Source organism: Vipera ursinii (assembly GCF_947247035.1).
Source record: "Vipera ursinii genome assembly, chromosome: 3".
Classification (NCBI taxonomy): Eukaryota; Metazoa; Chordata; class Lepidosauria; order Squamata; family Viperidae; genus Vipera; species Vipera ursinii.
In genome coordinates this window covers 186,707,453-186,720,447 of record NC_139516.1, presented here as the reverse complement: position 1 = coordinate 186,720,447, position 12,995 = coordinate 186,707,453, and the positions used below count along the sequence as shown (strand labels likewise).

Sequence of the window (12,995 nt, the reverse complement as noted above, 5' to 3'; positions counted from 1 at the left end):
TCCAGCCCACGAAGTGGTTTCATGTGGCCCATGAAGCCATCCTGGAAACAGTGAGGAAACGGCCCCCACTGCCTTGGCCCTGGCCCAGAGACCCCCCTTCTGCCAGAGACCCTCAGATCTGTCCCACTCCTGCCCAGGCCCCCATAGGCACCCTTGATGCAAACGATGTAGAGCTGGCCATGCCCACCCAGTAGGCCATACGCACTCTAGCCATGCCCACCCAGTAGGCCACGCCCACCCTGGCCATACCCACTTGGCCCCCTGAGGGCAACTGCAATGCTGCTGTGGCCCTCAATGAAATTGAGTTTGACACCCCTGTGCTAAAGGGTACCTGAATGGAGAGTTCTTATACGCTATAACACTACAGCTATGGCTTAATGATAAGTAGCCATACTAATCATGTTAGCTCTACTAACATAGAGTAATGACAATGAATTAGTCTGTAAGCATCCCATTATTAAGAAAGAGAAAGAAAAAAGGAAGCAGAGAAGAGAAAGAAAAATCTGATGGTTTCTTTTGTTTGCCTGCTTCTCTGAATTTTGGGATTAATTTGCCTTTGGATCCATATTGTAAAAAATACTTTGCATCGTCAATATTCCTCAATACAATTGGTAAATGAAATGTGTGAAATGATAACTATTTAATATTTTTCTTTAATTTGAAGATTGGAACTTTAATTCCAGAGTTAAGAATAGAACAAATTAAATATTTCAGATATCTTTCTCCCCATTCCTCCTCCTGGGAAATTTAAGAGCATGAGATTGGGGATCAAATTATTGATATTCCCATATCTTCTGTTTCTTATTTCAATCAGCCCTTAGTTCTGAATAAAAGAAATTTGTGTCACATATCAAATAATGTTTTGTCCTAACATTATGCTAATTTACTCCTGGGAGAGAATTTCAGAGCATTGGTAGCAGTATTTTTGTGGGGGGAGGACAGGAGGAAAATTTCAGTTGTGGTGCCCTGAGCTCGCATTTTCTTCACAGAACTGAAATAGCTACCATTACATCTGGTTAGTCTCTATAAAAGATATGAAGATACATGAATCTTCATTTCATGTATAGTTACACAAAATGAAAATAATGACTAATCCACACAGTGTAAAGCAGTTTTGCTTGTCCACCTTGCGTTTTAAGCCTAGCCAGCAGATAGTCAGTCTGGCATTGTGGCAGTAATTAACAAAAAAATAATCTTGTCCCTTTGCAGACACAAAGAAGATAAAAAGTGTCTCACAAAGATAATTAGAGGTCTGGAGGCTAAAACATATAAATTGGATATGACTAGTTTAATGAAAAGAAGGACTAGGAGTGACATGATAGCAGTGTTTACATATCTAAGGGGCTGCCACAAAGAAGAGGGAGTCAATCTATTCTCTAGAACACCTGAAGGTAGGACAAGAAGCAATGGATGGAAACTAATCAAGGAGAGAACAAACCTAGAACTAAGGAGAAATATCCTGACAGAACTATTAATCAGTGGAACAATCTTCCTCTAGAATTTGTGGGTGCTCCAACACTGGAAGTTTTTAAGAAGAAATTGGACAACTGTTCCTGTTCAACATCTATATGAAGCCGCTGGGCGAGATCATTCGTGGTTTCGGGGTGGGGTATCATCAGTATGCTGATGATACCCAACTTTTTTTCTCCACCCCAAACCAACCCAGTGATGGCCTCGCCATGATGTCCCATTGCCTGGAGGCGGTCCGGGTCTGGATGGGGAGAAACAGGCTTCGTCTCAATCCTGCCAAGACTGAGTGGCTGTGCATACCGGCATCTCGGGTCAACCAGACTATTCCATCTTTAACAATGGGGAGTGAGGTGTTACCCCCCATTGATAGGGCTCGCAATTTGGGCATCCTCCTGGATTCACGGCTCAATTTTGAAGACCACATAGGAGCCGTGACCAGGGGGGCTTTTGCCCAGGTTTGCCTGGTGCACCAGTTGCGACCCTACCTGGACCGAGATGCCCTACGCACAGTCACTCATGCGCTCGTGACCTCTCGTTTAGACTACTGCAACACTCTCTACATGGGGCTGCCCTAGTGCAGAATGCGGCCGTGTGAGTTGTGATGGGGGTTTCCCGATACTCCCATGTAACACCTCTACTCCGCGAGCTGCATTGGCTTCTGGTTGCCCTTCGGGTGAGATTCAAGGTGCTGGTGATGACCTACCTATAAAGCCCTAAATGGCTTGGGTCCGGGATATCTGAGGGAACACCTGCTGCCGGCATCAAGCTCCCTTCGTCTTGTGTGCTCCCACAGGGAGGGCCTTCTCAGGATACTGCCGGTTAAGGAATGCTGGTGGGTTATTCCCAGGGGAAGAGCGTTCTCTGTGGGCACGCTGGCCCTATGGAACCAACTCCCCATGGAACTTAGGACTGCCCCCGACCTTCGCTCATTTCGCTGGGACCTGAAAACTTGCCTCTTTGAGCTGTCTGGCCCAGGCTGAGGGGTTTTAATTTTTTATTGGGTTTTAGTTTTAAATTTCAGGGACTTGATTTAATTAATTGTTTTAATCTGATTTTAATTTTGTATGTTATGTTTTTAATCTTCCCTGTAAACCGCCCTGAGTCCTACGGGAATAGGGCGGTATATAAATATAAATAAATAAATAAATAAATAAATAAATAAATAAATAAATAAATAAATAAATAAATAAATAAATAAATAAACAAACAAACAAACTATTTGTCTGAAATGGTAAAGGGTTTCCTGCCTGAGCAGGGGATTGGACTAGAAGACCTCCAAGGTCCTTTTCAACTTGTTATTTTGTTATTCTTTTACTTTCCTAGTTGTATAAATTAGGCACAACTATAAAAGCAACTCCAGACATTTGGGACATACGGAATATAGACTTTATGTTTCCATGTTTCTTTCCTTCCTTCCTTCCTTCCTTCCTTCCTTCCTTCCTTCAATTGATTTGTTTAGATGTCCATCTCACATTTGTGACTCTGGGCAGCTCGTACAATTAAAACAAGCAAATAGCACAACCAGTAAACAAAATTCATAAATCAATAACTACCATAATCCCCTTTAAAACTAAATTAAAAGTAAAAATCAAAAATGAGAAACATAAAAAGCAAGCAAGTCAAAGTCAAGGTTAAAAAAGTATAGTCATCTGGCAACCTCTGAACCATAACCAGATCTCAGAGCAACTGAGAATGAAGAGGCGAACTTAAATCATATTCTAAACTATTTTTAAAAATATTGAATTCTTTTAATGGCAACTGATTACTATGTCGTATTTCACTCATGTATTGTGCCTACGTAGGAGGGAGAGAAGATGTTTATAGGAGATCAATAAAGCTGTGGATGGAGGATGAAAATTTCATGCCATTAATTGGATCATCTGTCATTACAGATTTGAAATTGGAATGTTGTTGAATAGACTTACGACCATTTTGCACACTTACGACTATTGCAGCATCCCCATGGTCAAGTGATCAAAATTCAGACAGTTAGCAACTGACTCATATTTATGATGGTTCAGTGTCCAAGGGTCATGTGATCACATTTTGCAACCTTCTGGCTATGATCACTCACTGCCATTCCCTTGCAGGACTTCACCAATTTGGTTGTGTTGGAATGAAATTGTCAAGACTGCTATCAATTTTTATTTCTGGCCTAAGTGATGGGAGAAAGGTAAATTTCTGTTGAACAATTAACAGGTGATGTGGAGGATAAGCTTCAGATAAAGTGGGAGGAGCTTTTGAGGAGTGTTGTGTGAGCCTCTTCCTGCTTCACCCCATTCCTTTCCTACGCTCCATTGTCTCTGAGAGGTGAATTAAAGCTTTAGTTGCAATCAGCTCATTCTTTCATACCTAAATATAACTTGATCTGGTAATTAGAACATCTAACATAAAGCTAGTCTTTATTTCCTAATAGCTTTTTCTGTTATTAGCAATTTTACAAAAACATAAAGCTGCCATTTGCATGTTTACAATCTTTCTACTCCTTTGCTTCAGAATCAAAGTTAGATTTACAAATTAGTAACACTGTCTAGGATAACTCAATTTTTGTGATTGCTTTTAACATTATGCACAGATTTCCATCATGATACATTACACATCTAGTTCTGTTCAAAAGTAATACATGTAATTATGGCCAATGATTGAAAAGCAAAATTGTTAAATGTCCAATGTAGCATATAGTCATAGTGTTTAAGATTTAAGATTTTGCATTTCCTCAGTTCTGCCACTTTTTACAAATAATAATAATAATAATAATAATAATAATAATAATAATAATAATAGTAATAATAAAGTTGGAAGGGACCTTGGAGGTCATCTAGTCCAACCCCCTGCTCAGGCAGGAAACCTTATACCATTTCAGGCAAATGGCTGTCCAGTCTCTTCTTAAAAACCTCCAGTGTTGGAGCATTCACCACCTCTGGAGGCAGGTTGTTCCACTGGCTAATTGTTCTAACTGTCAGGAAGTTTCTCCTTAGTTCTAGGTTGCTTCTCTCCTTGACTAGTTTCCATCCGTTGCTTCTTGTCCTGCTTTCAGGTGCTTTGGAGAATAGCTTGACTCCCTCTTCTTTGTGGTAGCCCCTGAGATATTGGAACACTGCTATCATGTCACCCCTCACCCTTCTCTTCATTAAACTACACATACCCAATTCCAGCAACATTTACAAGGTATCAGAATTATTCAGATTAAATCTTGTTTTATATGATTCCCCAACTCCATTCCATCAACTGAAGGATTTCTTGAAATCCGGGGAACTAATAAAAGTTTATACCAAATCTACCAAAAATTCTTACAATACTCAATAACATTAATTACTAATTAATTTATAATTAGGTTATAAAGGTTATTATTATGCATAATCATTTCAAATTAGTTTGAATTCATTTTTAAAAGATTGAAAAGTAATTTACAGCTTGAAAGATGACAGTTGTTTTTAATAGTGTCATAGGCAATATATGAAATAGTATTGTGTTCACCAACACAACAGACTGCTAACCAAGTGGTTTATACTCCTACACCTTTCCCAACCTACTCTGAGGACCTAGGTTGCATAGCAAGTGGAAGGCAATTGCAAAGAGTTGTAAAATATAACTTTCATTACATTAATAAAATACTTTCTCTATAATATTGGATATAAACCTTATGGGGCAACTAATATATCGGAATAGCATGTTCTCTTGTCTAGTTGAATAATAAATGGGGCTTTTGCCTTAAAGACTGTACAGTCATTCAGACCACCCACACTCTCCTCTGTCTTTTGAGGTCAACACATTTTTCAACTGCTCTAAAATGGGAGGCAATATGTTGCCATTGTGTTATAGGGAGAAAAAAAAATTACTTTTTCAGTTCCCAGGAATTGAATTGGAGGGATACCTTGTGATTACCTTTTCACAACTGGAATATAACTTCCTTTCCTTCCTCCACGTATTGCTCTTTTCTGTTCATGTCCAGGCTCACACATGTTTTCAGACCTGTATACCTGGAATACATTTTCCAACACTTCAGCATGAGTGTTAGCAGAATGCAAAACAGATGGACCAGCAATTGCCAATGTTATCTTCTGGCCAGCTCTGGCAAGTCTCTCTTCTCTCTCCTTTCTTGGCATGGCAGAAATATCTGCCTTTATTTAGGACAGCCTAAATAAAAGAGCCATGCCTCTTTTCCTCTCTTGCATTGTAGGCTAAATGTTATATACAGTACTCGCTGCTGAGGCTGTAGGTGAGTGGAACAAACAACATTTCCAAACTTGTTCGGTTTAAGTTTATTTATCTTGCCTATTAAATATTTGATCACAGTATCAGCCAAGTGTCTTTATTTTAGGGAACATTGTTTTGCTTACAACACTCCTCCTTCTTTGCAGATATCTTAATATTTAGTCCCACAGTTTGCAAAGAACTATACTTTTTAGGTTTAATTCTATATAAACTCAGTGGACTCTGATACGTTTCTGATAATGAAACGACGGTTCCAGGTCTTTATTTTCCATTATAAAACTCTATTTTTCCTTAAAAGAAATTTTGAAAAATAAATGCTTGATTGTCTACTGAATTGAAATTATAACCTGAAAGGAGCAGAGCTTTTACAGTTGCAGTTTCTTTCTTGAAAATGACAAATTCAAACATGAGGATATTTTCATATTGTTCCCACTCACTTCAGTGGGGTTTCCATTGGATTTAATTGTTTTGGATGCTACCCAAAAATGTTAATTTTTTTTTCACCAATCTTGTCCTCTCATGCCTTTGATTTTTTTAAAATAAAGATTTATAGAACTATTGTTTCATTTCTTTTACCCATTGTGAACTGTGCAATAAATCATACAGGAAATCAAACTGAATTTAGCTATATTTATTTAAGTGTTCGTATTTCAGTCACTATCGTTTAATGATTAGACTTCTTACACAGGCTTCTAATTTAACGCTTTTAAATTTAGCATCATCTTAATATTGTATCTTCTGCCAAGGAAAGTGGCTAAAGGACCATCAATTCAGCCAGTATTGTGTGAAAGAGAAAAATATGAAACAATGTTTTGCCTTTTTACTTCCATAGAATTTCTATTAACTGCTTTAATAGTTTGATTTTTAAAGTCTAAATGGCAAATTATGTTTACTAATTTTTCTTTATCCACAAAGATAAATTGATACAGTATTTTACCAACATTCTTATAAAATGTAGCAGTTTTATATTAGTAAGTTTGCAACCCATGTAACATCATCCCTGACTAAACAACCTTCTCCGATTTTTTTTCTCAAATGTCAAATTTGATGATTCAGAGACTATAAGAAATCTGAACAATCCACCATATTTAAGAATAAATCACACAGTTAATTTCCAGACATTATGTGGAATATTGACCATGCTATTAAGGTTATGCGTGGTGCTTTGTAAATGCTTTTATCTTACACAGATCTTACAGCTATTAGGTTACTTGCTGTGTGCATGTATCAAGTATATAAGGAAAAAAGGATAGGAAAATGTCAATCTAGCTAGACCACTTAATCTAGTAATATCATGAGAAAAATTGTGTAATCATGAGCTATATTCAAGAGTCAGAAAACTTTCCAGTTTTGTAGGTGACTTTTAAAATTAATTAACATTGATGTACATCCTTGAATGGTATATCAAATGTCTTCATGGTCAGCTTGCACATTACATTAACAAGAGTATTTAATCAGAATGAATCTTACATTAGGTCTTAAATGTATTAATTTAAAAGTATTGCTGCTACTTCATTGTGAAACGTGTCTGAATAGAGAGAAATAATTAAACTTGATTGTATTTAGTAGTGGGGTTTTGGTATAGGAACACCCTTTTGCTCAAGCAAAGGACAAGATGAGTTACAGCAAGCCAAATCACAGACTAATTTTTATTTAAAGCAATGTGTGGGGGAAACTGGTGTAATATGCCCCTGCATGTACAATCCAAACTCTAATTGGGAAGAACTGGATCTTTCTAAGTTCCAAGGGTTTATTTATAGTGTTAGGTCATAGAATGGCAATATCAGGAAAATAAAATCAAGTAAACATCAAATGTTAAAAGTGTTGTGTAGCTGATCTTCATGAAAGAATCATAATACCAGAATTTTTCATTTATTGATGGTCTTCTTGTTAAGGCTATAATCTCTTTATACCAAGCATCATTCTTCCAGCTACACTACCACCTGAACTCAATTATAGAAAGTTAAGGATAATGCTATCACACTTTTTGGTTTGCTTTCAATAATGAAAAAAAAAGATTCTCAAATTAAAGAAAGTTTACCCAATCCTAAAATATACTTGTAGATCTGAGAAACGAAAACTGTTATTTTTGGTAGCTGGTATCTTTACCTATTTGAACAAGTAAACTTTTTATCTATTACAGATCGCATTGAGAAGCATTCCACAATGCCAGATTCACCTGTGGATGTGAAGACACAATCCAGGCTGACCCCTCCAACAATGCCTCCTCCCCCAACAACCCAAGGAGCCCCAAGAACCAGTTCTTTCACACCCACAACATGTAAGGCAGAAACTTCTTTGACCAAGAAAAGTACATTCAGTAAAACAAACAACATAAGACAATCCCTTAATAACAAGAACTATTGGCGTTTTGTGGGTGAAATTTACACATAAAGTCCTCAACTTACAACAGTTCATTTAGTGACCATTCAAACTTACCACACCTATGATTCTTTTTCACACTTAATGACCGTTGAAGCATCCCAATGGTCACATGATGAAAATTCAGATGCCTGACAACTGGTTCATTATTAATTACAGTTGCAGCATCTCGGGGTCACATGATCAGCTTTTGCGATGTTCTGACAAGCAAAGACAATGGGGAAGCCCGATTCACTTAACAACCATGTTACTAACTTAACAAATGCAATTATTCATTTAACATTTGTAGCAAGAAAAGTTGTAAAATGGGACAAACTCTTAACAAATGTTTCACTTAGCAACATAAATTTTGGGCTCAATTGTAGTTGTAACTTGAGGACTACCTGCAGTAAAATTCACTCACAATATGTAATTATACCTTTCTTCTATATATGCTTGTGATAAGAAAAGTGAAGCTGCAGCAAAGATCTTAATCTTTCCTGTCCTTAATGCTCTCATTTTGGAAAATATAATTTAAACTATTAATTGTCCCCTACACTGTACAAATCTCTACATTGTTTATCCTTCTTTCCAATTCACTAGTGAAGACTATTGTTTGTTTGCGTTGTAGCATTCTGAATGAGAGTTGATGCTGAAAGAGGGGGGAAAAACTTTTTTGACAACTGAATTAACCATTTCCAATTTACTACATTGGTATATCTGTCCAGTTGATTGTGGTAGATTTAAAGCTTACTCATTTTTAAAAGCAGATCGGCAACTATTTAGATTGGAAAGTACTGCCTAGTTTGTAATAATTGTAACTCAACCTCTCTAACCACATAATGACAGGGATGCTATTATATATTTCTGTTTTTCCTGTTCTATTTTCAGGAGCATTGTTTCCCCACTGTCAGCAGCTGTCTGGTTTTAACCCTCTATTTAGAGTATATTGTGATAAGTAACATCTGTATACTTGCTCAGATAGAACAGTGCCAGAAAAAAATCCATCAAGCTGTACTTCCTCATATTTCCCTATTTAACTAAGGGGAGGTTATTTAAAGATTGAAAAGTATTGTTATAACCTCAAAAAGTAGAAATATTAAATATATATGCATTGTGAGTTCTTTCAGATTAGAAGAGAAGGGCTGTGCACAAACAAACACACACACACACACACACACACACACAAAATTGCAAAAATAAAATTGCTAGCCTATAACCCAGGTCCAGATACTCCAATTTCTTTTCTGTGAAGGTGCTCAGACTATCCTTTAAAAAAGTGTAAAGTCTTCAATCCATTTCACCTTTTTATAACTTTTCAAAAGTCCAGTGTGACTATGGCAAGCCTGGGCTAGTGATAGATCCTTTTTCTTTTTTCAGGTACTTCCTGCAATGAATTTATAATCACAGAATTTTGCTTCATGAATTTTGTTTCTCTATATTGTAATGAGACCAGCATCTTTAGAACCTTATTCACCTGGGTTTGAGTCCCTCAAAACCCTCTTAGTCTGGAATATTTTATTATAAAGAAGTCCTTATAAAAAAAGAAACACATCCTGAAAATTGCCCAGTCAATTCATGCTAGAGCAGGGGTGTCAAACTCAATTTCATTGAGGGCCGCATCAGCATTGTGGTTGCCCTCAAGGGGCCAGGTGGGTATGGCCAGGGTGGGCGTGGCCTACCGGGTGGGCGTGGCTAGAGTGCGTATGGCCTACTGGGTGGGCGTGGCCAGCTCTACATCGTTCGCATCAAGGGTGCCTATGGGGGCCTGGGCAGGAGTGGGACAGATCTGAGGGTCTCTGGCAGGAGGAGGGTCTCTGGGCCAGGGCCAAGGCAGTGGGGGCCGTTCCCTCACTGTTTCCAGGATGGCTTCGCGGGCCGCATGAAACCACTTCGCGGGCCGGATCCGGCCCCCGGGCCTTGTGTTTGACATGTCTGTGCTAGAGAATGAAGCACTGTTTTGAAAACCTGCACACTTTATATAATGTAACATGTGCAGGAACCAGGTTTTTATGCATAGAGCCATACAATCAACTCAATTGGGAATTTAAGGAACTTGTGATCAGACAGCAAATGCATTTAAAAAAACAGCCTTTCTCTTTTACTCTTTCTCAGGGAAGCCAAGAGAAAATTAAAAACATATAAGTTTTTGAGTCACAGTTTGAAGGAATGTGCTGGGTTCCTTATTTTAAACCCACAAGATCTCAGCATTATGCAAACAGTAATCATTGGTACTAAAAGTCTTTTTGGATAAACTCCATAAGGATGTTGTTTTGGAAAAAAAATGGGAAGGGTTTACTAGTATGCCATCTTAATCTTCTGGAAGAAAGGTCAACTATAAACCTAATGAATACTTACAGAATGCTTACTTTGGTAATCAGGTTTTCATTCCATTAAAATGTATTACATGCTCCTATTGAAGCCAACATTTATAATTGCAAAACTATATGCATGCACAGTTTTCATCCTGAAAGACAATAGGAAGCTGTGTATTTGTATCCTATTTAAAATGTACAGAAAAATATACAGTTATTCAATATGTTGTTCTCTTTTAGGATAAGATTAATGTTAGGCCTGAGAAAGAGCTGAGAGACTCAATTAGATTTTGAAAGCATGTTGGAGGAACTCTCAAAAAATAGCTGGAATTGATTGTTTGCAAAATGTCTACTATGATTGATGTGGTTTTGCAACTAATCCTCTAGTACCCCAATTTTGAATTAAAGTCAAGTAGAACAGGGAACTTGTAAGTAATCACTCAAAGAATTCACAGACCTATTTCTGAGAATCTAATAAAAGAAACCTATTGCCCAATGCTTTTTTGAAATCTAAAGCATTTACTGCAATTTAGCTATGTCTTTACTATTTAGGAAAACAAGAAGTTAGCAAACTCACAGGATAATAGAGTTGGAAGGAACTTTGGAGGTCTTCTAGTCCAGCCCTCTGCTCGGGAAGGAAACCATATACCGTTTTGGAGAAATAATTGTCCAATTGCTTTAAACCATTGCATTTCACCATGGTTTATCTGTGCAAAATACCTCCTTCAGAAATATTCTAACTTAGGGTAATATGAAGCTGGAAAAGTTCTGAAGACATGTCTTTCTCTGTATTCTTTCCTTTTTTTAGTAACTAATGGCACAAGCCATTCACCAACAGCTTTGAATGGGGCTCCTTCCCCACCAAATGGCTTTAGCAATGGCCCATCCTCCTCCTCCTCTTCATCTTTGGCTAATCAGCAACTACCACCAGCTTGTGGAGCTCGGCAGCTTAGCAAACTGAAGAGATTTCTTACAACCTTACAGCAGTTTGGCAATGACATTTCACCAGAAATTGGGGAGAGAGTGCGTACCCTTGTGCTAGGACTTGTGGTAAGTGAATTAAATTATTTAATGACTGTGGATTTCTTTCTTTCTCTTCAGCCTCTTCTTCAAATCTCCCTTTTATTGATATACCAGACAAGAAGATAAGTGGTACTTACATTTTATTTATTTCATTTGTACCCCAGCATTCTTCCAAGGGGCTCAAAGAAGTGTTTTTAGCCTGAGCTATCCTGTTGAGGCAAGTAAGTCTTAATCATAATGATTTGCCCAATCCTTGAACCCTGTTTGAATCCTGGATTTCCATAATACTCTAAAAAAACCTTCCTGTTTCATGATTTTAAAACTAAGGACTATCTTGCACATAGTATGGTTGCAAAGGAAAGTACCTTATCACAAACCACAGATTTTAATTTATGGGTTTATTTGCATAAGATAAAGTGATGGTCCTTAAAAGGGGATCAGGTGTTTTCATGAATCTTAGGAGCCATGTTAGGTGCACTGGTTAGAATGCAGTATTGCAGGTTGACTCTGACTCTGCCCACTGCCAGGAGTTTGATCCTGGTTCAAGGTTGACTCAGCCTTCCATCCTTCTGAGGTCGCCGCAGATGCTGGAAGGTGAGCTTCGTCCTCCATGTTCGATTTCGCATCGCTGGGGGACCCTGGAAAGGGTTGAAAGTCACCCTGTAGGGATGACCAGCAAGGAGTGGATCCCTGCTTGATCATGGGGATCCAAACTGGCAGATGAAAGACCAGCCATAGAAATATGGCTCATCACTCGGCTGCAAATAGCCAAAATCAAACTTATCACCAGGCACTTCAAAGCAGCATGGATGAGACTGGGTGAGATCTGAACCTCTCTTTAATCCCAAGTTTTTTTTTCTCCTGCAAAAGCTGCCCAAAGTATCTTCCCCCTGTGACGAGAGAGGGAAGGGAACTTTTATCCCATCCTCTAAAAATAGCGGCAACTGACTATCCAGGGGAGTTAAAACACTGAAAGAATAACCTTAATCTAACTGGATTTGTATGCTAGTAGAATTTGAGGACCAAAAGATTTCCTATCTCTGTTGAAGACCTTGGTTTTTATTTACAAAAAAGAAATAAAATTGGAAAAAGGATTATAAAAATTTTGGACTTAAAAAACCTTAAATGGCATTGGTGACATCTTGTGACTAAAGTTCGATATTACAACTTGTTATTGTCTAAAGGAGACTTGGCTGGAAGCCCAGACTACAGATAAGACTTTTTCAACCTTGACAATTATCAGCTGTGAGAAGCTCAGCTGTGTTCTATACTCAGTTATAAAATTGTTTTCATTCTCTAACTTTAAAGCTCTTAATTTAACACACTACTAAGAGAATATGGATGAAGACCAGGAACAGATTATCATTATGTTAAAAGCAATACATGAAACCATTCTTTCAGCTTGTGATGAAATAAGATGCTACAGAAAAGAACAAGATGTCAGCCTAGATATATGAATTCAAATTTTGACTACAACTAAAGAATCAACTACACAAAATATAACAGAAGAAGTGGAACAATTAAATACTATGACAGAGGATTCAACTGACCAACAAATGCAGTCAATGGAAAATCCAGAAAAGGGACTGACAACATTGAAAATGGAAAAGA

General features: G+C 37.7%; 1 protein-coding gene across 1 annotated transcript in view; it reads left to right on the top strand.

Annotated features, from left to right (window-relative positions):
• RUNX1T1 (RUNX1 partner transcriptional co-repressor 1) overlaps positions 1-12,995 on the top strand; it is a gene marked incomplete at its 5' end in the record, with an annotated part of 161,401 nt that overhangs the window by 84,778 nt on the left and 63,628 nt on the right. Inside the window, 2 exon segments of the mRNA XM_083359683.1 lie at positions 7,829-7,966; positions 11,170-11,411. Of these exon segments, the coding sequence (XP_083215809.1) occupies positions 7,829-7,966; positions 11,170-11,411 (380 nt within the window).